The 25382-nt window shown below is 36.2% G+C and overlaps 3 protein-coding genes across 3 annotated transcripts; 2 read left to right on the forward strand and 1 right to left on the reverse strand.

Moving 5' to 3' along the window:
* The first annotated feature begins 577 nt into the window (after positions 1-577).
* On the forward strand, positions 578-1525 carry LOC121472132 (olfactory receptor 5M10). Its single transcript, XM_041723203.1, has one exon. The coding sequence runs from the start codon at positions 578-580 to the stop codon at positions 1523-1525; it is 948 nt and encodes a 315-aa protein (XP_041579137.1).
* Positions 1526-4185: 2660 nt separating this feature from the next.
* LOC121471598 (olfactory receptor 1030-like) lies at positions 4186-5163 on the reverse strand. The gene has a single exon (XM_041722390.1). It carries the CDS (start codon positions 5161-5163, stop codon positions 4186-4188), a length of 978 nt encoding a protein of 325 aa, XP_041578324.1.
* An 11435-nt stretch (positions 5164-16598) lies between these two features.
* On the forward strand, positions 16599-17537 carry LOC121472094 (olfactory receptor 1030-like). Its single transcript, XM_041723096.1, has one exon. It carries the CDS (start codon positions 16599-16601, stop codon positions 17535-17537), a length of 939 nt encoding a protein of 312 aa, XP_041579030.1.
* Positions 17538-25382: the final 7845 nt, after the last annotated feature.

A 25382-nucleotide genomic window follows, 5' to 3' on the forward strand; every position in this document is an offset into this window, starting at 1 on the left:
AAATGTTTCTGAATGAAATTAAGCCAGATTACTATGGTTTTCAAGTAAAATAGTGTACTGAAGATTTATCTTGTATGATATATCTGAAACAATAACATACCCTAGTTAGTGGGACCCTAAATATCCAAATTACTTTTTTGTCCACTTGGATGATGCCAATTGTCTGTGGCTTTTCATATCTGAATTTCTTTCCTTTGGCTTCTTTTAAGGTGTGAAAAAATATCAAATATGTAGTTCCTCAAGAACACAGGTATAAATGTATAAATATGTATATAAATTAAATATGTAATATTATTACTTAATGTACAATATGCATATGTATGAATATATAGGTATACACACAAATATGAGAAAATATGTGTGTATGTGTGTTTGCAATATAAATAAGAGATAATGAAGAGATACAGAATAAAAATATTTATGTAGATATTTTGATGTGATTTTTGAATAGGGAAATGTCTCAGTAGCTGAGTATATCCATGAGTAAATGATAAAAATGGATGGAATAAATGCAGAATCTGGATTAGACAGGATCCCTCACCTTCTCTGCTACTCTCAGTTTTCAAGGAATAAGAAAATGTCTTCCTCGAACCACACTACAGTGACGGGATTCATTCTCTTGGGACTCACAGACGACCCAGTACTAGAGAAGATCCTGTTTGGGGTGTTTCTGGTGATCTATCTAGTCACGCTGGCAGGGAATCTGTGCATGATTGTGCTGATTGGGACCAATTCCCACCTGCAAACTCCCATGTACTTCTTCCTTAGCCACCTCTCCTTTGTAGACATTTGCTATTCCTCCAATATCACTCCAAACATGCTGTACAATTTCCTCTCAGACCAGAAGACCATCTCCTATGCTGGATGCTTCACGCAGTGTCTTCTCTTCATTGCCCTGGTGATCACTGAGTTTTACATCCTTGCTTCAATGGCATTGGATCGCTATGTAGCCATCTGTAGCCCTCTACATTACAGTACCAGAATGTCCAAGAACATTTGCATCTCCCTAGTGGTGATCTCTTATACTTGTGGTTACCTTAATGGACTCTCCCAGACACTGTTGACTTTTCACTTGTCCTTCTGTGACTCCCTTGAAATCAACCACTTCTACTGTGCAGATCCTCCTCTTATCCTGTTGGCCTGCTCTGACACCCATGTCAAAAAGATGGCGATGCTTGTAGTAGCCGGCTTGACTCTGTCAAGCTCTCTCTTCATCATTGTGCTATCCTACCTTTTCATTATTGTAGCCATCTTGAGGATCCGTTCTGCTGAAGGCAGGCACAAAGCCTTTTCTACTTGTGCTTCCCACTTGACAACAGTCACCTTGTTTTATGGCACCCTCTTCTGCATGTACTTAAGGAGTCCATCTGAGAAGTCTATAGAGGAGTCTAAAATAATTGCTGTCTTTTATACATTTTTAAGCCCAATGTTGAACCCATTGATTTATAGTCTAAGGAACAAGGATGTGATCCATGCTATACAGCAAATCATTCAGGGAAATATTTTTCATAAAATTGCAGTGTAGGCATCTGTTCATTGTAATTATTTAACGTTTGTAATAACATAGTGAATCCCATCACAGGGCAAATGTACTACTCTCTAGTCATGATATAGTCTCTTCATAAACTCACAATGACATTAGCAAATTCCTCTCAAAATTAATAGCTTCAAATAAATCATTTTAATAAAAACTGCAATGTTGAAGTTAAACAATATTCTCTGTAGCAAAAAAATCTGCACATATAAATTGGGTGGTATCCAATAATTCCATAAAATATTTTAGCATCTTTACTTACTTGGGAGTAAGTATTAGAATTAATTCAGTATGATAAGAATACTGGAAATCCAACTTTCTGAATTATGCTGTCCACAGAGCCATAATGAGTTTCAAAATAGAATGATTAATTTTATTCTTCAAAAAATTGTGAAATAATTTATTCTTCAATGAATGGTATAGAATAATGGTTCTGGTGCCTGAGTAATCACTGGAATCACCTTAGGGAAATTTTAAATATATGAATCTCTCCTAGGTTTAAGCATTCTATAAATTTTTCCCAACCAATATTGTAGAAGGCCACAGTACTAAAAACTTATGTGAAATCAATTCATTGATTTATTGTATGTATTTATGTGATTTTCCAGAACATAACCTAAATGACCTGCAGTTAGGCTCCATTTTCATGTCTCGGTTGATTGAATAAGGCTGATTCCATCAAACATGTTTATTATACACATATAAAAATGTAAACAGATGTGATGGAGTAACATTTTTTTGGTGATATGTCCTAAATCAATGGACAACTTCTATTTGTATTTTGTTATATTTTTCTCAATGAATTCATATGTATGCATATTCTTATAATTCATGAAACAAAATTTGAATCATTTACCATTTATGAGTTTAAACACTGATTTTTCACTTGATAGTATAATATTTATATTTTCATACAGACTATTTATAGTCAACATCACTTTTTCTTTGTTATTTTATTTTATTTTTTTATATTAAAGTAGTATGATGCACAAAATTAAATCATCCTTGAACTTGGTTGCAAAAATATTACATATCAACTGTAGAAAAACAAATTGAAAAATACTGAAGGATTCTTCAATTTTGGAATAAAAGCAAGAGTTACTTATAATCCCTTATTAAAAATGGTGCACTTTATTTTTACATACTTTGTCTTGCAAACCATTATTCCATCATATTGTTGTACCCTATTATTGTTATGATTATTACATAATAATGTACCCTATTATTGTTATATTATTATTATGTTCTATGAACATACTTAATTGTTTCCTTAGGTTGGGGAATTGCTGAATTAAATGCTCTGAACAATTTTAAAGCTTTGGTTAATTTTTTCTATTGGTAAATTTTCTCCAGGAAGCATTAACTATTTACATTTAGGACTAGTTGTGTTTGAGAGTGACCATTTCACTCTGCCTTTATTAATATTAGAAAAATATTAAGACATCATTTAAGATTGTTTGCTTCCTTGTTGTATCAACTGAAACTCTTAGAAAAGGTATATATTTTATTTTTTGATTATTTACTTGAGAGAGAGAGGGTGCAAGTGTGTGTGTGGGGGGGCGATGGGGTCAGAGGGAGGGGAGAATCTTAAGCAGACTCCATGCTGAGCACAAAGGGACTCCATTTTATGACCTGAGATCATACCCTGAGCTGAAATGAATCAGACACTTCACTGACAGCCACCCAGGCATCTCTAAAGCAACTGTTATTTTAAAATAGTTTATAGGTAGATACAAACTGAAAGGTAATATGCAGCATTATAGAGCAAATAATTGTCAATATTGTAGGAACAAAATCATAAAAACCTTGTAAGCAACGAAAATTCTATATCCAGAACGGGTATCTCCCATTCATATAGATATCTGTTTTGATTTAGGGAAACTAATGAAAGAAATAATTTGGGTAATTAAAATGTAAAAAGTTAGGTTATTTGTGAAAATAATAAAACACAGATGGTTTTCAAATCAAGATTAGTAGACATAACAATGCACCAAAAAAGTATTGAAAACAAATATCTGAAATTAGAGCTTTGAGCCTTTTTGAGAAGATAATCAGCTTTCATTAAAAATAAACTATGTAATATATGGATGTAAATTATTTTTTATGATTTTATTTATTTATTAATGAGAGATACACAGAAAGAGGCAGAGACATAGGCAGAGAGAGAAGGAGAAGCAGGTTCCCTCTGGGGAGTCTGATGTGGGACTCAATCCCAGGACCCTGATCACAACCTGAACCAAAGGCAGATGCTCAATCACTGAGCCACCTAGGTGCCTCTGGATGTAAATCATTTTCATATTCAGAAAATATATTGCAAAGCACCTCACTTTGCTAGTAAGAATAGCTCAGTGATGATCAATATTGTTGACCTATGAACTGAAAGGAAGAACTTCTCTGCCTACCAATCAACTGGAAGTCAGTTCTTGAGTGAAGCTAAACACATGACCCTTCTTAATTATAAACAGCTGACTTCTGTTGTTGTGCTTCCTATCAGTCATTAGTTCCATACAATGGTCCCATTTGTTGTTTCCATTAGGATTCTCATTTGGTCCTAAACTATGCATACACAAAAAATGTTACTGTTACTCCAGAGAATTGCATTCAGATACAACCAAAATGATTTGCTTTTTGGTTGTTTTTGAGATTTTTTTTCATTGGGAGACTGTCAAAATAGACGTTTTCTCCACTGTACCAAGGTTCCTCATAAATACTATTCTCAAAGCCTGCTTCACATCTTTGTTCCTCAGGCTGTAGATAAATGCGTTCAACATGGGACTCACAAAGATACAGACCACTGCCACAATTTTCCCTTGTTCAACAGACTGCTCATTTGCTGGTCTCAGATACATGCAGAATAGGGACCCATAGAACATGGTGACAGCGGTCAGGTGAGAGCCACAGGTGGAGAAGGCTTTGCACTGCCCTTCACTGGAATGGATCCTCATAATAGTGATACAAATGAAAACATAAGAGATGAGGATGATGAGTAGGGAACCAGTGAGGTTAATCCCCGCAGACACAAATAGTTCAGTCTGCTTTATGTAAGTGTCAGAACACGTCAGCATGAGGAGAGGTGGGTCAGCACAGTAGAAAAGATTGATGATGTTAGGTCCACAAAAGGACAAGCGAGAGGTCAATATTACTTGCATTGTGCCCACCATAGAACCCCAGAGGTAGGGAAAAGTGACAAGGCAGATGCAAAGTGGCCTGGACATTCTGCTGTTGTAATGCAGCGGATGGCAGATTGCCATGTACCTGTCATAGGCCATGGCACCAAGCATGTAATACTCAGTAAGGAGCAGAGTCACAAAAACAAAACACTGGGCCAGACACCCTGTGTAGGAAATAGTTTTCTTCTCAGAGAGGAAATTAACAAGCATCTGAGGAGAGACATTAGTAGAATAAAAAATATCCATGCATGCTAAGTGGGTGAGGAAAAAGTACATTGGTGTTTGCAGCCGGGGAGTGAATCTGATTAATGCAATCAATCCAAAGTTTCCTGTCAGGGTGATGATGTAAATCAGTAGAAACACCACAAAAAGGATGGGTTGCAGGTCTTGTTGGCTGGTCAGTCCCAGCAGGATGAACTCAGTTGCTTCAGTGCCTTTGTGTGGGAGAAGTATGTCCATCTTCATTTACTCTAATAAGGGAATAATTTGTCAAATATAAAAACAGAAATAAATTGTAAGCATTTCAAGAATAGACAAAGTAAAAGTAAATGGGCACTAACACAAACTGGCTTTGAAAAGAGAGGTTTAAATAGGTTGTTACTTCCTCCCTTTGGTGGAAGAGTTTCAGTAGTTGCCATAAGGTGGTTGGTGGTGCTGGAGAAATGGATAATATATTTGAAGTCCATGCATCTGCCATGCTGGCTGCTTTGTCACTCTCACCTTTCCTTGCCTAGCACATATGGAATTCAACTTGACTCATTGGTGTCCCTAATTAGACTATAGGATCAGAATTTTTGGCACTCAAACATGACTACTGCCATAATCTGGTTATGACATAAATGCTTCATCAAGGAATGGGAAGAAAGGGTGACTCTCTGTAGACTGGTTGTCTACAATCTTTTGTAATTGGAGTGACATATATTCTTGGGAGCCTGTTGTATATTTATTGGTGTTCAGTTTCTTCCTAATTTCATCCTTATTTACTGATATTCACTTTCTTTCTAATTTCTTCCTTATTCTCCTATAGCAATACACTTCTCCTGCTTCTTTGATATCTGTCCATCTCCTTTGTTCCAAAACAGTCACTGATGGTCTGGAATGTTTTTCACCTAATATCCCCTTTGATCTCATGGTCTCTTTTTATCTCACAGTATCCCAATTTATTTTATTTTTATATATAATATTCATATTTCATTTTATCTCATACCCTTGACTTCACACCTGGTATTTAACTATTAGGAAGCCTTTTTTGCTCTACCTTCAGAAGATTACACATTGAATCTTAGAATAATTTGTCAGCAGTTCCTCTGCTAACATTAGGTCTAATATAAAAGTCTCTCTTTTTCTCATGCCACATTGTCCTTCTAGTGTTTTCTGAACATGTTGAACACAATCTTACCTTGGGACCTTTACATAAACTGATGTCTCTGCCTTGAAAGTTCTACAAGGCATTTGAGTGACTCATTTCATCACTTCATTTAGACCTCTCAAGTTAAGCTCCATTCCTTAGCTCTTTAATCATTGCCCATGATCTATTTTTGCTCATTTATAACTTATGAAATTTTTATTTATATAAATAATTTTTAGTTACATATTTTGTTGTCTCTCCTCCATTAAAAGCTTAACCACAGGAGGGCAAGAACTTTGTGCGTGCCCTATCCCTAGAACCAGCCAATGCCTGAATCAGTAGAAACACAATAATAATTAGTTGAATAAATGGAGGAATCAAAGAGGAAACTTTGCCAACTCACATCAGCTGATTTTTTTCATGATGTGTAGATTTCTCATCTCCCTGATGTACCAGTGGAGTCTGAGTTACTACAAAAATTTTAGCTGCCATTAAACAATGTACAGGAGAAAGTACAATTATAGATTTGTTTTTATAACATGAGCTAGTGATAATGGTACCTGACCTAAAGCTCTGAATATTGACAATTAAATTTTGCAAGTTGGACAGTTAGATGGAAGTTTACTCAGGACTGAAAAAGTGAGTTACCTATAATTTTTTAAGGCCAGAAGGATAGTAAAAGTTTATACCTTTTAAAGACTAACTCTGTTTCTTGTTAAAATAATATATTGACATATACAACACTCAGATTAGTGGTTATCAACTTTGGCTTCACATTGGGTTCTAATGTGGAAGTTTTGAAAACCCTGATACTTGGGTCACAGCTCAACTCAGGTGGGGTACACACATTGACATATTTTTGAACAAGCTTTCCACATGATTTTAATGCACAGTCAGGATTGAAGTACTGAATGAGACAGTTGATATGATTTGTTTAAACTAAATAAAAAGGTTTATCATATGGTTTAATCCTTTGAGAGTTTACACCTTCCCCTTACAGAGGATACTTAGGTATTACCACAGTTTCCCTAAGTATAGAACTTGCCGTCATCAATGCAGACAGACAAAATATTTCCCCATTAGTTTGAAGAAGGAAATATCCCATCCTCTGACTTAGGCTTGATGGCATTCTGTTGGTTTTTTGGGCGTGAAGAAAGAGAATCTTTCTAAGAGTCTCCATGACCCTATGTCAAATTTTCTTGCATTCAGAAATAAAAGGAAAAAGAAGTAAGCTTTCTTATTAATGATCATACCATCCTATCATTTACTACACACAGTCCAGGATTTTCTTTTGGGGATACACATGGAAAAACACCTCCTACAGAAGTAAATTTGATATAGTTATATCTCAAATTATGACCTGAAGTGAAAGAGTAGAAGAGAAGAACTCATGTGTTCTTATACTCACTAAAGTGTTCAGTGTTTTAAAAATGCCAGTGCAGGGGTACCTGGTTGGCTCAGTGGTTGAGTGTCTGCCTTTGGCTCAGGTTGTGACCCCAGGATCCTGGGATCAAGTCTTTCTCAGGCTCCCCTCGCTGAGCTTGCTTCTTCCTCTGCCTATGTCTCTGCCTCTCTCTCTGTGTCTCTCATGAATAAATAAATACAACCTAAAAAAATGCCATGCAGGTCATGTTAAATGGCCATCAAAAAGTTTTCAGTCACATGTCACACAGCATAGCCCACTGTGCCATGGGCCTCCATCTGGTGGGTGCATTCCAAGTTGTTAGGAGACCCTTGCCCACTTCTCATCATTCAGTGCTTCTATCATTCCAAGGGAAAGTTTAGTGAGAAAAGGGGAGGAATAAGGATAATCTAAAAGAAGATAATTATTAAATGTATAAAATCATTATAGTTCAATTAACAGAATTATCAAAAAGAATCACAATTATGCTTAGTGTAGGTAGGAATTAAAGGTCTATGAACAATGTAGGGGAAGAAAACAAAACAAAACAAAAAGCTCAAGCCTTTAGGAATCTTTTCTGAGAACTTTAGCTAAATGGGATGCTTCAGCTGAGAAGTCCTTAAAATCTATTGCAATATTGTAGAGGGACAGAAACACAGTAAAGAAGGAACATTTGGCTGGTTCAGTTGATGGAACATGTGACTCTTGATCTCAGGGTGTGAGTTTCAGCTCCATGTTGGGCATGGAATTTACTTAAGGAAAAAAAAATAAAAAAAGAAGAAACAGAGTAATGAAAAGTGTATTCCCCTTGAACAAAACAATGTAAACCTGTTTTGATCATCCTGGTTATTGCAGTGCCATCATATTTCAGTGCAAACTTGAATTGGAAAAGTCTATGAGAAGCCCTTTCAAGTGAGGACGGGGAGATGTTCACATTTATTTTTTTGTTTCTCACCCTTAATCTATCACTCATTTACCCAAATCCCTTTTAAATTTTTCTCTTAATAAATAAAAAGTATATGAAATTGTTAGAGACATGTGAAGTGGGAATGTATTTTCTTGTGCCAAATTCTAAGGCCCTAGGCTTGGAGGTGGAAAAGTCAAAAGGGAAGTGTGATGTACAGATTTTTTGAAATCCAAGGATTGGCTAAAGCTCAACATGTAAGCTTATCTAAATCTTAGCTGTATTGTGAAATGGATCTGTAACTAAGTTTGGGATGGTTGCAAGGCTTGATTTAATATACTACCAGTCATAATCTGTCTTTGTCAGAAAGAGTCTGAGTCTGCCTGCCTATAGTTTTGTCTTAATGTGGCAATTCTTATAATCACTAATAATTCCATTTTATTTTATTTTTTATTTTTTAAAAAGATTTTTATTAGTTTATTCATGAGAGACACACAGAGAGAGACAGAGACAAAGGCAGGGTGAAGCAGGCTTCCTGTGTGACTCTATCCCAGGATCCTGGGATCATGACCTTAGCCAAAGGCCAAAGCTCAACCACTGAGCCACCCAGGTGCCCCTAATAATTCCATTTTACATTCAAAAGAGAAGATAGTAAAAAATCAAATAAAATGTATTAGAAGTTCTTGATTTTCAGAATTGTGAGACTTACCTGTGGAGGGATAGTAATTTCCAAGCCTCATAGAAGGTCCCCAAAGTGGAAGGATTTATACCTGAATGACTAACTATGGATGACTCATCCCTGAAACATTCATCAGGAAATCACCTGTGGGACATCCTTAGGATTCCCTCTGGGGATGTTTACAAAAGACAGAAGTAATTTCTTAATGGATGGGATCCTAAATTATGGGTTAATCTTTAGATGCATGCAGTATCTTTCATTAAATGTGAAAAACATGGGGTACCAATTTTGATAGGGAGATTCATTCTAGGCTAAGTAAAAAGGTATTGCATTCTTCATAAGGAAAAGCTCTCTGCCATGACTCTGCTCATCATATTCTCAGCTGGGATAGTATTTCCCCTTGGAGATGCCATTGGTGGTTTTCTCTGTCTCTCTTGTGGTATTTGCCTCCTTTTATATAACCTCCCTATTTCTTTTACAGGACAGGCAATGCTCTGGGGACAGAATTCTTGTCAATTTCATTTGCCATCTCCTGGAGAGATCTATACAACATTTTGGGTGCACAATTGTTGTTTGGTGAAGAGTTACTGATGAATACTCAAACAACAAGACTATGCAGAGGGTTGTGACTTGGTGGCCTTCCATGTAAACAGCAGCTTATTTCATTTTCATTTAGTAATCTAAGATCATTTCTTCTTGTGAATTAAATTGCAAGTTGCAGGGAATAAATTTTTAGACTCTCAGGTCTCATGGAAAGGTTAGTTTGAATGAAACTGGTTCAGACGTGTTAGTGTGGATACTTAAACAATATGTTTAGTTTTTAATTCCTGATATATAATATTATACTCTTATAATATTTCCTCTTTGGATCTTAACTATGTTAGAATTTGAAAGGAGAGTAAAGTCCGAGTAATTCTGGACCAGGTTCATAATAATACCATTATGAAAAACAAAAATAATATTGTACCTTTCATATGATTGAGCTGATTTTCCTCCTCTGAAGTTCATCTGCCATAAATGCTTGACATAAAAATATGTAGATTATCATGGAGAGAAAGTAAAGAGCCAAAGCCTGGCCCTTTAGCATGGGCATACTAATGAGTGAATTAAAAAAAAAAATAAAAATAAAGTGAAAGAGAAGAAAAGGAAAAAGAAAAAGAAAAGAAAGAAGATTTAGGGCCTTAGGAGTTCACTCTCAGACTGACTCTCCTGATATCCTTGCTGTGGGCTTTTTTCCTGAATCAACATGTCAGATAGCCTAGGAAAAGTAGACTTTGGGATTAGCTTACTTAAACAGTTGCTCCTTGGACTTGACTTAATGTTTCCACAGTTTCTTTGGTTTCCATGAGGCATGGGCAGCACCCAAATTTCAAATTTTCTGCATCCCCTTGTAGGGGAGTACAAAAATATTTAAGAGATGAACCTGAGGAGTGCTGCATCAGTGAGGCTGAGTACTACATAGTAGCATTCTCAGGCCATGTCTGAAAGAATCTAAGAAGCAGATCCTAAATGGGGGCCTATAGTTTCCTCAAGAGCCAGCTGGGTCAGCTGGGAAGACATAGCAGGCTGTGTCTGGCCAAGAAAGATTAAAGACTGCAAGATGCACTTGTCCTGGTGGAGTCCACCAAAGCAATCATGTAGATCAGAGACCAAAAAAGGCCAAAGGGAAGCATAATGGATTCAAATCAGTGATAAGACTCAGTGATAAGGGGCCTCATAAGTCATAAAAGGGAAAAAAGATTAAAATTTGAAGGACTAGGCATTCATCTAAAGTGAAAGAGTTTATTTAATTTTTGATAGTTTAAGTCCAAAGCTTCTCTTAAAAGTCATACATTACAAGTCTATGTGATATGTAATTATATCTTGAAATAGGGACTTTGGTAATATGACAAAGATATTTTATCATTAAATTTTCTTCTAAGAATATAAGAGAAATATGCAAAATATGTATATATTAGTTGCTATAAACATACAAAGAGTAAATAAAAGACCTTTACTTGTCAGGTGGGCAGAAATCCCGCTAGTTAAACAAATTGACAAACAAACAAACAAACAAAAACTCAATATATACTCTTTGTCATTCTGAAAATGTTTTTCTGTCTAGTTGGTTTGTTGAGATGGGTAGAAGCTCTAGTATAATATAATTATCCCTTATATTTCTTAATAGTTGTAAATCTATGCTACCATCAAATCCTTCAGGAAATATGTTGGTAAGAAGAAATTGTTATAATATCTTGATAAAAGATTGTGTTTCCTCATTTAAGATGACCATTGTATTCATTTTAGAAATTTGAATTGCTCATCATTCTTATGATAACTGACCTATTGTTCATGACCTTGCAGATGTTTTTACAATCAATGTCAACATTATACACTCTGTATACATGCTTTGATAGTTGAAATTATCTCTGGATTTTCATAAATTGACTCTAGACAAATATGGTTAATTGGTTTCCTAGCAGATTCACTATAAAAAAAATACCTTGAATCTTGTTTTACCATATATCTGCTCAGCAGAATTGTTTCCAAAGGAAAAACTAAACAATACAGATAATTTTTAAAGTTACATTTTTTTCACATTTACTTTACATTATCTGCTGGTGGAGCATGCAAATTTGCAACTCAGTTATGATGGAAGCTACTCTCATTTCTTGAGTATTTCTAGGTACCAGCTAAGCATTTTAAAATGAACATCCTTCTTCATTACCAAGAAAAAGTAAACTCCATTTAACACCTACAATATCCCTGTAATATAGATATAATTTATTTCTTACAGATGAAGCCCTGCTTTGGGCTGCCTGGTCAGCAGGGAGTCTGCTTCCCCTTCTCTCCACTCATGCTTTCTCTCTGTGTCTCTCTCAGATAAATAAATACAATCTTTTAAAAAAAATAGAAGTCAAGAAGATAATCTTTGAAGGGAATGGGAATGAAAGCAGAAAGTCAAGAATAACCAGATGTTTCTGGAATGCATAAACAGATGAAAGAATGTGTCAACTGTGGTAATAAGGATTGAGACAGAGGTTTCTAAATGCTTTTGGGGAAAAGTTTTAAAGGACTTTTTGGATTCCTCTTACTACATCCCACACACATTTATCTAAGGAGGGTGAGTGGAGATGGGTGAGATTATGGAAAGGATTTTTGCTGCTGCCACACAGACAATACAAGGCATCCAATTCTCTATGTGATTCATGAACATGTCTCAACTCAATCAGGTGTGGTGACTGACCATGACTCTGGAAAGGTAAAGAGGGACCAAGAGTTGTGCTAGGTGACTTCATTTCAGAAGGAAGGAACAGAAAAGCATGTTTAAGCTGCATTGTCAAATTCAATTCTACCTGCAACAATGCTGCTATGGACAATAGCTGACTCCTATGTGTAGTCCTCAGTTGATTCAGGATCCAGAAGGAGGGTAACTCAACAGTCTTTTTAAGCTCCAGGCCAGAATCTTCAAAACCCAGCTCTATCCCAAAACTATAACAAAATGAATAATCATTCTTGCTTCTACTACTTCCATTGCAACAGTATTGAAGAACTACCGCATACTGCTCAGGCCTGTGCTAGGGACACAGCATAAAACAACATTCCACTCAGACTGTTTACCTGGAGAGAATTTAGTGAAAGGACACAGAATACAGGTAAAGCTACAGAAATTGATCAAAGAAGTTGCAACATCTGGAAGCTAGCAGCAGAAAGTAGAGCCCATCCCCTGTTCTGAAATGAGCATGCAGTGACCACAACCACCACCCAAAGAGAGCTAGAAGCAGGAAGCAAGTACCTGGCCACCTTCTTTCCCAACACACAGCTCAGGAGGAGTTTTTCTTGGAAGGATGCAGCCATTCTAGCACCTTCATTGTGCATCTGGGAGATAATGGGAAGTAAATAGAGCTCTTTTTCTCTTTCTCCCACCTCTGATATCCTGCTGGTTTCTGGCATTGGCCAAACTCACCTGAAACTGGACACCCAAGGAACTCTTGGTGTGATCCATAAGGGTTTAACTTGAGGGGGTAAAGGGAGAAAGAGAAGAAAAGACAAAAGGGGTGAGGTAAGAATTACCAGCAAGCACATCTACATTACCTGTATATCTATAATGTTCCCATGGTATATACATAGCTATATGTTATTGTTCTGTTAAAAAGTCAAAGCACAAAGCTCAGAATTAGTAAATAACTTGTCCAAGTTCAACAGAAATGAGTCGATCTACCAATGGCATTCCAGATTCCAAAACCACTCTATATACCCGGTATCATTCTACTTTACACATTGTATTACTCCTCCAGTCAAAAAATAGTAAGATATTCAACCATAATTTAACATAAATGATAAATCCCATTGCTTTATGATTCTCAGGAGATTTGATTCCCTGTTGGTAGTGGACCCAAATCATATTCTCAGTGAGCTTAGTTAGGATTTGCAAGAGAATAAGATAGTGGCTGTACATAGTCTGAATGACTTGCTGCTAGGAATAATTAAACCATAGGGATTTGATCCCTAAATGACAATTCTGTTATAAAATCCTCAGGTCTTTCTATTCACACTATCATTGGGAAATCACACTTCTTGCAGAGGTAGGTTGTGGTATTGTGAAAATATATCTTGGAAGGAGGAAATAAATCTTTTACTCAACAACAACAAAAATTATGGGCTGAAACATGATGAATTAGCAAACCCCTTGATTTAAATTTTAGTGATCTTCTAAAAGTACAAGTATTTATAAATGTTCAGTAGAGTAGTAGTTCAAATGAAAACAAAACTGACCAGAGAGAATATTCATTCCATATATAATGATTGATTGGCTCCATTTGGGAAAACATTGTTCTAGGTGCCACTGAGGCTATGGGTAATGATTAGATAAACTCTTATCCCTGGAATCACACTTTGGGTTTTGTCTTATTTAAGATGAGACCTGATTTTGTACCCAATATAATAATAGCTACAACTTATTAAGTGCTTTTTACGTGTCAGACACATTTGAAGTTTTATCAGAAAAAAAAAAAAAAACCTCATAGAAGGGAGTTGCTATGAGAACCAAATTTTATGCATGAGGAAATTTAGACACAGAGAAATGAGTAACTTGGTCAATCCCCATAGCTAGGAATTGGACATGTGGGTTTTCTGGTGAGGTGGTCTCACTGAGGACTCTCAATATCTGTTGACTTTGATGACTCTCAAAACCTAGCTATGAATATTTTCTCTTACTTCATGAAGAAAATTATGGAGTGGTGTTAAATAGCTTCCAAAGTAATGATGCTACTTTTCATAATTATAAGCATCCTATTGTATAATGCTCCATACCCCTTCATAGAGAGTAGCCACTCTTAGGTTTACGATCTACATTAATTATTTAAATAAAGTTAGTTAAAAATGCATTTCATGAAGATGCCTTCACTCAATCTTTTCCACTTCAAAGTGAATGATGACCACCTATCAGGAGACATCAGTCGTCTTAAAAAAATAAATAAATAAAGACCAACCTTCTACAATCTTTGTGTGCCTGAATAGTGCCACAAGCATCTATTTGAGAGAGCCTCAGGGTGAGTGTGAAAGTCAAGAATGCAAAGCCTTATGTGTCCCCAGAGCCACATCTGTCTCCCTATAAATATCTGTCTCTGAGTTTTTGTTGAAATCATGTAGGACTTTGTGTTTTGTTTCATTAAAGGAAAGTCATTGTCATGAAGTACTCAGCTAAATTATCTGATATGTTCAAGCTTGCATTGCATCATTAACCCACAGTAACAAATAGACACTTTAATTGTATGGACACTTGATTTATATGTCAGTAAGTAGATATTCATTCAAATGCCATCCCAGCATCAAAGAGTACTTGTCTATTATGATAATTAATCTTAAGAAGTTAGGTTAGGATTTACAAAGTAATTATGATTACATTGATTTAGGTGATTTGTCTTGCATTTTATTATCCTGGACAAATAAGTCCAAAGTCCACATGTGCAGAATTGGATAATGCAATGCACAAGAAGGTGGAGGCATTTACAAAATGCCTTACAAAGTGACCCTTGTCCTTCCTTGGCTTTGTACCTATTAGTAGGAGGCAACATAATATTGCCATACCTGGGTTTGTTATTGAAGGATGGTGTAGGTTTTCCACAATGGTCTTTATGGTATTTTTATCCTACAGACAACTGGGGAGATGCACTTGAGGGTATCTTATGTCTTGTCTCAGTTGTATGATTAATATGATTATTATTCCAGTAGTATCATTTACATGTATTGAAAAACTTAAAAATAATTTAGGTTATATATTTTTTCTTAATTTTTGTAAGAGTTAAAAAGAGGTAGAGTTACAATAAAAGTATTGTAAAGTGTGAATATGCTTGTTAATCTTTTCTTCATTATTTTCTCCTCCCCCATACCAGGGAGCCTTTTAATACATGTTTTCTCTAATCTCTCCTCCAATGAAGGGGTATCACAAATACATATGTATGTATGTATCTATCTGATAGATACATACATATATATTTATGTACTATATATGCATATTTTTTTTTTAAAGATTTTATTTATTTATTCATGATAGAGAGAGAGAGAGAGAGAGAGGCAGAGACACAGGCAGAGGGAGAAGCAGGCTCCATGCACCGGGAGCCCGACGTGGGATTCGATCCCGGGTCTCCAGGATCGCGCCCTGGGCCAAAGGCAGGCGCCAAACCGCTGCGCCACCCAGGGATCCCAATGCATCTTTTTTTATACCAGAAACATAATTGACTTTTGTGCCCCATGAACCAAATTTTGGCCCTGATATTTGGCATTAATAAACAAAACAAAGGAAATCATATGCATATGCATATCATATCTTAAAAGTTAAGTAAGATTTGGTGCTATGAGGACCACCTGAGCAGAGGACACATAAAGGGAAGCACATGCATTGCAGAGTGGGAACAAATGCTTGAAATGATCTTGAGTCGAGAGGGGCAGGAGGACAAAACCTAGCTCTACAGGTATATGCATCATTCGATTCAGTTGTGCAAAACAGATGATGATTTATATACCACATCAAAAATATACTAAGAAACCAAAGATTGCCACCCCCCCCCCCAAAAAAAAAGCAACGTTTAAGGAAATTGTAAGTGAACTAATGTAATAAATCTTGCAGATAAGGTAAAGTCTTTTCAATGTGAAGATTTTCAGGAAAGCATTTAAAATATTACTGCCTTTATAAAAGGAGCTGTATATTAATGTAGATTTTTTTAAAAAGATTTTATTTATTTATTCATGAGAGACACAGAGAGAGAGAGAGAGAGGCAGAGACACAGGCAGAGGGAGAGGTAGGCTCCATGCAGGGAGCCTGATTGGGGACTCCATCCCGGGTCTCCAGGATCACACCCTGGGCAGAAGGTGGCGCTAAACCGCTGAGCCACCTGAGTTGCCCTAATGTCGATGTTAAAATATCAATTGCATACTGACTAAGCTATTTTTAATGTCACAAATGTTTACAAGTTTTAGGGAAGACTTATCAGATGACATGATGGGGGTAACAGATATGTGACAAGAGACATGCATTTTCATTTCCCTTCTTTTAGCCCTCATTTGAAGCCACGCACACACAATGTTAAAGAACAACTACACAGCAGTGACTGAGTTTATTCTCCTGGGACTGACAGATCGAGCTGAGTTGCAGCCTGTCCTTTTTGTGGTCTTCCTAGTCATCTACCTTATCACAGTGCTTGGCAATGTTAGCATGATTTTGTTAATCAGAAGTGACTCAAAACTTCACACTCCAATGTACTTCTTCCTCAGTCATCTCTCTTTTGTGGACCTCTGTTATACTACCAGTGTTGCTCCACAGATGCTGGTTCATTTCTTATCCAAGAGAAAAGCCATTTCCTTCTTGGGTTGCCTTCTGCAATTCCACTTTTTCATTGCCCTGGTGATCACCGATTATTATATGCTCACAGTGATGGCCTATGACCGCTACGTGGCCATCTGCAAACCCCTGTTGTATGGCAGCAAGATGTCCAGGTGTGTCTGCTTCTATCTCGTTGCCATCCCTTATATTTATGGCTTTGTGAATGGTCTGGCACAGACCATCCTGATGCTTCACCTCTCCTTCTGTGGACCCAATGAAATCAACCACTTTTACTGTGCAGACCCACCTCTCATAGTCCTTGCCTGCTCAGACACTTATGTCAAAGAAACTGCCATGTTTGTGGTGGCTGGTTTCAACCTCACCTGTTCTCTAGCCATCATTCTCATCTCATACATTTTCATTTTCTCCACCATTCTGCGCATCCACTCTGCTGAGGGGAGACGCAAAGCCTTCTCCACCTGTGGGTCCCATTTGACGGCTGTCACCATCTTTTATGGGACTCTGTTCTGCATGCACCTGAGACCCCCTTCTGAGACATCTGTAGAACAGAGCAAAATTGTTGCCGTGTTTTATATCTTTGTGAGTCCTATGTTAAACCCTTTTATTTATAGCCTGCGGAACAAAGATGTTAAAAGTGCAATCAGGAAAGTTGTCCAAAAGGAATTATTATTTAAATAGACACTTTGGCCACAGGTAAGTTGTGTATCATATTATCTGACCAACTAATGAGCATATTTAAAATTAGGAAGTCACTCTGTCATGATATGTTTTTTATCTTTTGTTAATCACATATGGAACTTGAGAGAAGGTATCAAATTATTTGCTAATAGTGATAGTTCCATCTCAGTAAATTAAAAAAAAAAAAACTCTTAGAAATTTAAGGACAAAACCAGAAGGCATTCTTTTTGTTCCATGAGTATAAAAAAGAACATAAAATTCCATCCATCTTACTCATACAAGTAGTTATAAAAGATACAGTTACCAAATGATGCTATGTCAATGACTATTTGAGTTTTTAGTTTTTAACAATTTCCAAATTAATATCCTGAACGTTCTCAATCACCATAGGTGAAAATCTTATTTCCCTTTTTCTCTTCATAGAAATGACATAACAATGATTGTCTTTGTGTATCTCAGATTTTGCTCTAAACAATATTTAGAACAATAAATCTGTTCCAATGATATCCTCATTCATAAGACTTTTGATAGAATGGCAACTTTCCTTATAGATTGTTTTTATATCAATATTCATTCCCATAATAAAAGTGATTTAATGGTCATTTTAAATGTGTCATTATGAACTATTTCCATTTTATATTAAGAAATAGAAAATAATGTAAAGACAACCTATGCAAGCAAACTAATCATTATTGTCTTCACCTATGCCGATTTTGCTTCAGACATTTGACATAATCAAATTTTTTCAAATTGAGCCCTCCCTGACTATGTTCCTTTCTCCTTTGCCTTCACTAAACTCTCGTTGAATTTAATGTTTTGTATTTTTTTAATCCCTAAGTAGAGTTCTAATATTTGCTGGTCTTTATGTATCCACAGAATTACATAAAATTATTTTGGTATATTTAAATTGTTATAAATGAAATCATGTTCTCCTGTAAGTTATTCTATTTTCATGAAATATTGTTAGATTCATCCATGCTGAATTATGTAGTATCATTTTCACTCAGATAGTCTACATCAGTATATAAATATACCACAGATGATCTATCCATTCTGTTAATGATTTTTCTTGTTCCTGGATAATATGAAAATCTAGGAAGACATTTTCCTTTGAAATTTTCAGCATATACCAGTTCAAGACACCCTCTCATGTACATTCCCTGGAAGGTAATTTCTGGTTCATAAGAAAAGAGCATTTTTAAATTTAGGAGATATTGCCAAATTGCTCTACCAATGTGCTTTCCTGCAAACGCTGTGTGATATTGGTCTTCACTCCATATTCTTGCCAGTACAATACTATATATTGCTAGGCTTTCAAAATGTCTTCCAATCTGATCAGTATAAAATGACTTCATAAGGGAGGTGAAGCGTTTTTAAGTGCTTTGATGCTAATGGCAGAGTTTTCTTTCTTTTCTTTCTTTTTTTTTTAGTTGTACGTCTATATTCTTTGTTCTTTGTTCAGGTGGGTTGTTTTATCTTTATTCCATACATTTGTAATAGCTGCTTTCATATTGTCTACTAGGTACTAACCTTTTAATGATATCTGCAATGTCGATGCTTCAACCTGTTTGTACCTTGTACTTCACTTTTGTGCCAGACACACTTGGGATAGCAAATTTTTCATTTTAATGGACTTCCAATTTTAATGTTCCTTTATGGCTGTGCTTTGTATGTCTTGTTGAAACAACTCTTTCCTCTTATAAAGATATTCTCTTGTATTTTCTTTCAATGCTTTGAAATATTTCATCTTTAAGTCTTTACTTTTTCTGGTATTATAAATGTTGCAAAACAGTCTTTAATTCTGATCTTTAGTGAAAGAAATATGTTTTATATTTTTTAAAAAAAGACTTCATACATTTCTCATTAAGATTTGAGTGAGTAATCTCTTTCTAAAATTTTATTTATTTATTAGAGAGAGAGAGAGAGCATAAGCACAAGCAGAGGAGAGGAGGCAGAGAGAGAGAGGGAGAAGCAGACTCCTTGCTGAGCAGGAGACCCAATGGGGGCTTGATCCCAGGACCCTGAGATCATGACCTGGGCCGAAGGCAGCCACTTAACCTACTGAGCCCCCCAGGTGCCCCTAATTTCCTTCTCTTTCATAGCAGAGAGTACAGTGATAATATTGAAAGAGGTAGATTTTTTAGAATGACTAAGTGACTGACCCAGCACTCCACTCTTAGGTATCTACCTAAAAGGAATGAAAATGTATGTCCATACAAAAACTCATAATGAAAGTTCATAGCTGCATTACTTATAATAACCAAAAAGTAAAAACAACCCAAATGTCCATCAACAGATGAATGGATAAATTAAATGTGGTATATACATACAATAGAACATTAGAATATATAATCAAATAGTTTGGCAATAAATAGAAATTAGGTCCTGATACATGATATATAACATGGATGAATCTTGAATACATTACATTAAGTGAGAGAAGACAGTCACAAAGGATCACATATTCTTTTATTCCATTTAAATGAGATGTCCAGAATAGGCAAATCTATATATAGAGAAAGTAGATCAGTGATTGCTTAGGGGTGGGAAAGGATAAGGAAGTTGGGAGTTTTAGCTAAAAGAGTAAAGAGTTTCTTATTAAGGTGATGAAAAGTTCTAAAATCAGTTAAGGCGATGGTTGCACAATTCTGTGAACACTAAAAACCACTGCATTATACATTATAAATGGGTGAATTGTATGGTATGTGAATTCTATCTCAATAAAACTGTTACCTAAAAGATACTAGGAAAAAAAAAAAACACTTGCATGAAAATTCTGTCATGTATCAAGCTTTCATATTTGTGTCAGTCTGTTTCTGGTTCTCTCTTGTAGGACCTCAATGTAGTAGACTATATTTATAAAAATAGTTTTACCACCCCTTTTCTGGAAGTTTGAACACTGGAGAATTTTCTTGAAGCATATCTGAGAGGAAATACAATTAAGACGTATAGAAATACTTTATTCTCCAGATTTCAGGCCTGTTATTTTCCCAGAAGGCACATGATACCACTTCATTGGGTCAGAAGTGTGGCTACGAGAATGAACAAGAAAAAATACCTATTCGTAGTCTGTATTGAGATCTGTGTCCGCCTTTTTGTTTTGTACTTGCCATCACAGGGCTTCTTTACCCAGGGGGGTTAGCATGTGTTGCAATTTGTCATCAGTTGTGCATGCCTTGCTCATCCTTTCTTTCTTCCCAGGCTGGTCCGATTCCCAAATCTGAATCTGCCACATGCAGATGTAAGAGTTCACAGGGAAAATAGCAACAAAAGTGGAGTGTTATGTTTTTCCCTCTTCAGACATTAGAAGTGGTCCAATCCCACTGAGCAATTTGTACATCCATCCATGTCATGGTACCCTACTGCTCACCTTCGGCTTTTTCTTCTGAGACTACTAGTTCTGGAAGTCAATGATGTCAAAAAACACTCACAGAAGGGATAGGCTGAGCAGTGCAAAATTCTATGAATTTTAAGTCAATCTAGTTAATTTTTACATATATCTTCAGAATGCCTACAAATGTTTAATTGCTTCATATATAATAAACGAGAGATATGTTTATGGATTTGTTTTTTTCTCCTTTGTATTTTTTCCTCTTTTAGTAAATCATGTACAGTAATGAACTAGCATTATCCCTTTTAGCATTTTGCATTTTCTATCCCATCCTAGGTGATTAAGATGTGAAGTGTTTTTGTCGATATTCATATTTCTCCAGCAGTATTTTTCATTGTTTTTATTAATTGTTGCCCATTATATGTATTTTTACCTTTTTGCTTTCAGGTAAAATTACTTAATTTAATTACTGAGTTTCGTAATTTATTGTGAATATACATACTTAGATCTATTTTATAACTTCTTTAATTACTGAGTTTCGTAATTTATTGTGAATATACATACTTAGATCTATTTTATAACAACTTCTTTTGTATTTCTAAAATATGTTATTTATCTTTCCCCCCTTTTCCTTGCATGAATTAAATTGTGTTTTCTGAATAACTGATTAATGATTTTATCATCTCCAGATTGTCAGCTTCAGAAGGCAAGGTCCTTGTCTGCTTTTGCTCATTTTACTTTATTTATTTTTCAAGGTTATCTATTTATTTAGTTAGTTTTAAAAAGATTTTTATTTATTTATTCATGAGAGGCACAGAGAGAGAGGCAGAGACATAGAGGGTGAAGTGGGCTCTTTGCAGGGAGCCTGATGTGGGACTTGATCCATGGGCCCAGGATTACTACCTGAGCTGAAGGCAGACACTCAACCACTGAGCCACCCAGGCTTCCCTCAAGATTATTTATTTTAGAGATATAGTGCTTGAGTAGGGGGGAGAGAAAGCAGGAGAGGGAAAGAATCCTTAAGCAGACGCTTCACTGAGCATGGAGCCCTACGCTGGGCTCAACCTCAGGACCCTGAGATCATGACCTCAGCCAAAACTAAAAGTAAGACGCTTGTCATACAGGTGGGCCTTACTCATTATCTTAAAATCAGCATATTCCCCAAATATGTGGGGAATATAAGTGATTCTTAATAAATCTGGATTAACAAACTCTCATTATATTATTTGCATTACAACTTGATGGTAAACTCTCCTCTGCCTTATTTTCCACCATTATCTTAATGAATTCTTACCTATTGAAAATACAACAGTGACACTTTATATATCCCTGCTTTATCCATCCCACGATGATACAGAAACTGTTTAAGAACACAAATCTTAACACTTTATCTTATATTCTCTACATTGACAGTATAGTGGTAAATACAAAATTTTCCTTGGATATTTTTAACCCTGTGGATGAATGACTGAAAGAGTGAATGAACAAATGAATGAATGCCAGTGAATCTGGAGAAAGTTTAGCACAATGTAAGCTTGTCCATTTCTTAGTGAAACTATCAACAACATGATATCAAGGACTATTGACTGGCCTGTTTGAATCCCAGACTCATAATTTGTAATTTGCCTTGGCCAGGGAAAGTTACTTAATCTTTCTAAGCCTCAGTGTCCCATCTGTAAAATGAAGATAATAGTACTAATGCCCCATGGAGTTGTGTGAAAAATTACTGGACTCATGCTTGCAAAGTGCTAAGCCTAATACCTGGCACATATTGCCTGTCCAATGCCTAAGGCCTATAATTAATTTCCCTCATTCTGATTTCTTTCTCGTGGTTTCTTACACAAATTAGTCACTTACTCCATTTCATCTCCCTACAGATTTCATTTTTATGAGAGAAAGAAGTATGCTCCATAAAATGCAAAGTTGCCTGAGAGGGGATAACCAAGACTTGTTGCGTCTTCACAGAATTAGGTACACACTGCACACTCCTTACATTATTCCAAAAGTATCTGTTGATCAACTATCACCTTCCAGGGCCTAGGCTACATGCTGAGATCACGGTCCTGGCCCAGATGGGCTTTCAATGTCATGGTGGCAAGAGAGACATTGGCAAGTAATTAAACAGGGTGTGTTAGACTGGGATGGGGGCAGGGTGCCCAGAGCACTAGGGTCTTGGTTCAGGGGGGACAGAGAAAGCCTCTTTTGACAAGACATGTATTTGAGCCTTTCCTATGCGCAGAACAACTTGAATCTGGGGGGAATGAGGAAGGAGCTGAGTGGAGAGGAAGCTCAGAGAATATTTAAAGCCAGCTATGTATGGACAGAAGGACAAAATGACTGCAGGTTGAGGCATGGCAGCTACGTACAATTGAAGATGGAGTTCACTTGGGACATGAAGACAGGCATGGAAGTCTACCCTGCCACTTAGCAGCTCTATGGCACTGGGAGTGTTAGTCCATCACTGGCACTTTAGTGGAACCTCTGTCTCTTTAGTCAAATGTTCACGATGGAGTCCCTGCCTCTTGGGTTATTTTGAGGACATGGAATCATTTACTTGAGAGTTGTCCACACCTAGGAAGTGCTCACCAAGGCATTTGACAATGACCTGTGTGTTTCACCATTCTACCTGTGGCTCACTTTCCCCAAGACTTTGACGTTCATCAGAGGGGACATTCTGAGAGCTCTGGATTTTAGGAGAAGACATAGTTTTAGAGTGAAAGAACAAAATGAAAAAAAAAATCAACCTATCATCCAAATTTGAAGTTGAATCTCTTTTGTGTGCCTTCCCCAGAGGTCTTAGGGTAAATAGGAAATTTGAAATTAGGGACTATAAGATTGAGGCATGTGATTAGCTTTCTGATCTGAGAGTGTCCCAATTAATCCCAGAGGCATGATTCCCTACATAACACTCATCACTACTATTCTCAAGTTCTGAGATTGGCTTGAAGACCTGTCCCTACCTCCCACATCCTGGTATAAATGCAGCTACATTTACAGCTTAGAAGGGCCTCAGTGAACTTCCTTAATCAGAGGTGAGAAAATAGGTACATTTTAGAGCCAGAAGTTAGTCATTGAAGTTAGAACATTTTTATGTTCTTCATTTTTAGTCAGGAAGGGATTGCAAGAAAGTCTTAAACTGAGGCACACCAATTTACACCCTGTTTGCTTGAAATATGCCCAAGCAATGCCTCTTGTTCTCAGCTTCTGAGTTTGAGCCTCAATGAATTTCCCTGACAAAGGCTTTTGAGATTTCCATTGATCTCCCTGTAACATATTTTATAGACGTTTCATGGGTGCAAAAACTAAGAAAGGCAAACAATAATTCTCCTAACTAACATAGTGAAATGCAAGGACATTTTAAGGCATGGGATAGAGCTTACCCTAAATGAAGTCCTTAGAGTGAGAGCTAGATCTATGATCCCCTTATGTTTTTTTGGTAAGATTGTGAGTGGATTCATTTATCTTGTTTTAACATTATTATTTTCATTAGTTTTTTTTCATTGAATTCATATAAAAAATCAGCTGAAAGACCATTCTTACAATGAATTATTGCTAAAAGTTTTTATTAACTTTTCTTCCTTTATTTTGGAAACAAAAGTATTCTCATTCACTCATAATTGAATGGGCTACAATATTCATCTAGGCAGCTAACCTTTGACCTGTGTTACCCTCTAGCATATTCTTACCAGGGCTCTATCATTGCTTTGTGATTTTTTTTCTCCTTTGCATTTTCTTTTTTCTCTCCTCATTTTGCAGAGTTGGGCGTTTTCCATCCTCTTTTATATCCCCAGATGACCAACAGGTATATGAAGATGCTCAACATCACTACCCATCAGGGAAATGCAAATCAAAACCACAATGAGATGTCCCCTAATATCCATCAGAGTGGCTAGAATCCAAAAGATAAGAAAAAAGTGTTGGCAAAGATGTGGAGTAAAACAACATTCATTCACTGTGGATAAATAATTGGTGCTGTCACTGTGGAGGATAGTACAGAGGTTCCTCAAAAATTAAGATAGAAATATTGTATAATCCAGTGATTTCACTACTTGGTATTTACCCAAAGAGAAGAAAAACACTAATTCAAAAACATATATGGACACCTATGTTTTTTGCAGCATTGTTTAAAATAGCCAATATATGGAAGCAACTCAAGTCTTCACAGATGAATAGATAAAGGAAAAACATATAAGTATACAATAGAATATTACTTAGCCATTTGTGACAACAGAGATTGACCTCAAGGTTGTTATGCTAAGTGAAATAAGCCAGATAGTAAAAGATAAATACCATATGATTTCACTTATATGTGGAATCTAAAAAAAAAAAACAAAAAACAAAAACAAAAGAAATTAATAAACAAGAAGCAGAAACAGATCCTTAAATACAAACTCATGGTAGCCAGTGGAGAAATGGGTAGGAGAGGGACAAAATGGAGGAAAGGATGTAGGAGATACAGGATTCCAGTTTTGGAATGAATAAATCATGGACATAAAAGGTATATCATAGGGAAT

This window comes from Vulpes lagopus, chromosome 11 (genome assembly GCF_018345385.1).
Source record: "Vulpes lagopus strain Blue_001 chromosome 11, ASM1834538v1, whole genome shotgun sequence".
Taxonomy (NCBI): Eukaryota; Metazoa; Chordata; class Mammalia; order Carnivora; family Canidae; genus Vulpes; species Vulpes lagopus.

Excerpts from the sequence above, each read along its gene's own strand:
- LOC121472132 (XM_041723203.1), top strand. The coding sequence starts at position 578 with ATGTCTTCCTCGAACCACACTACAGTGACGGGATTCATTCTCTTGGGA.
- LOC121471598 (XM_041722390.1), bottom strand. The coding sequence starts at position 5,163 with ATGGACATACTTCTCCCACACAAAGGCACTGAAGCAACTGAGTTCATC.
- LOC121472094 (XM_041723096.1), top strand. The coding sequence starts at position 16,599 with ATGTTAAAGAACAACTACACAGCAGTGACTGAGTTTATTCTCCTGGGA.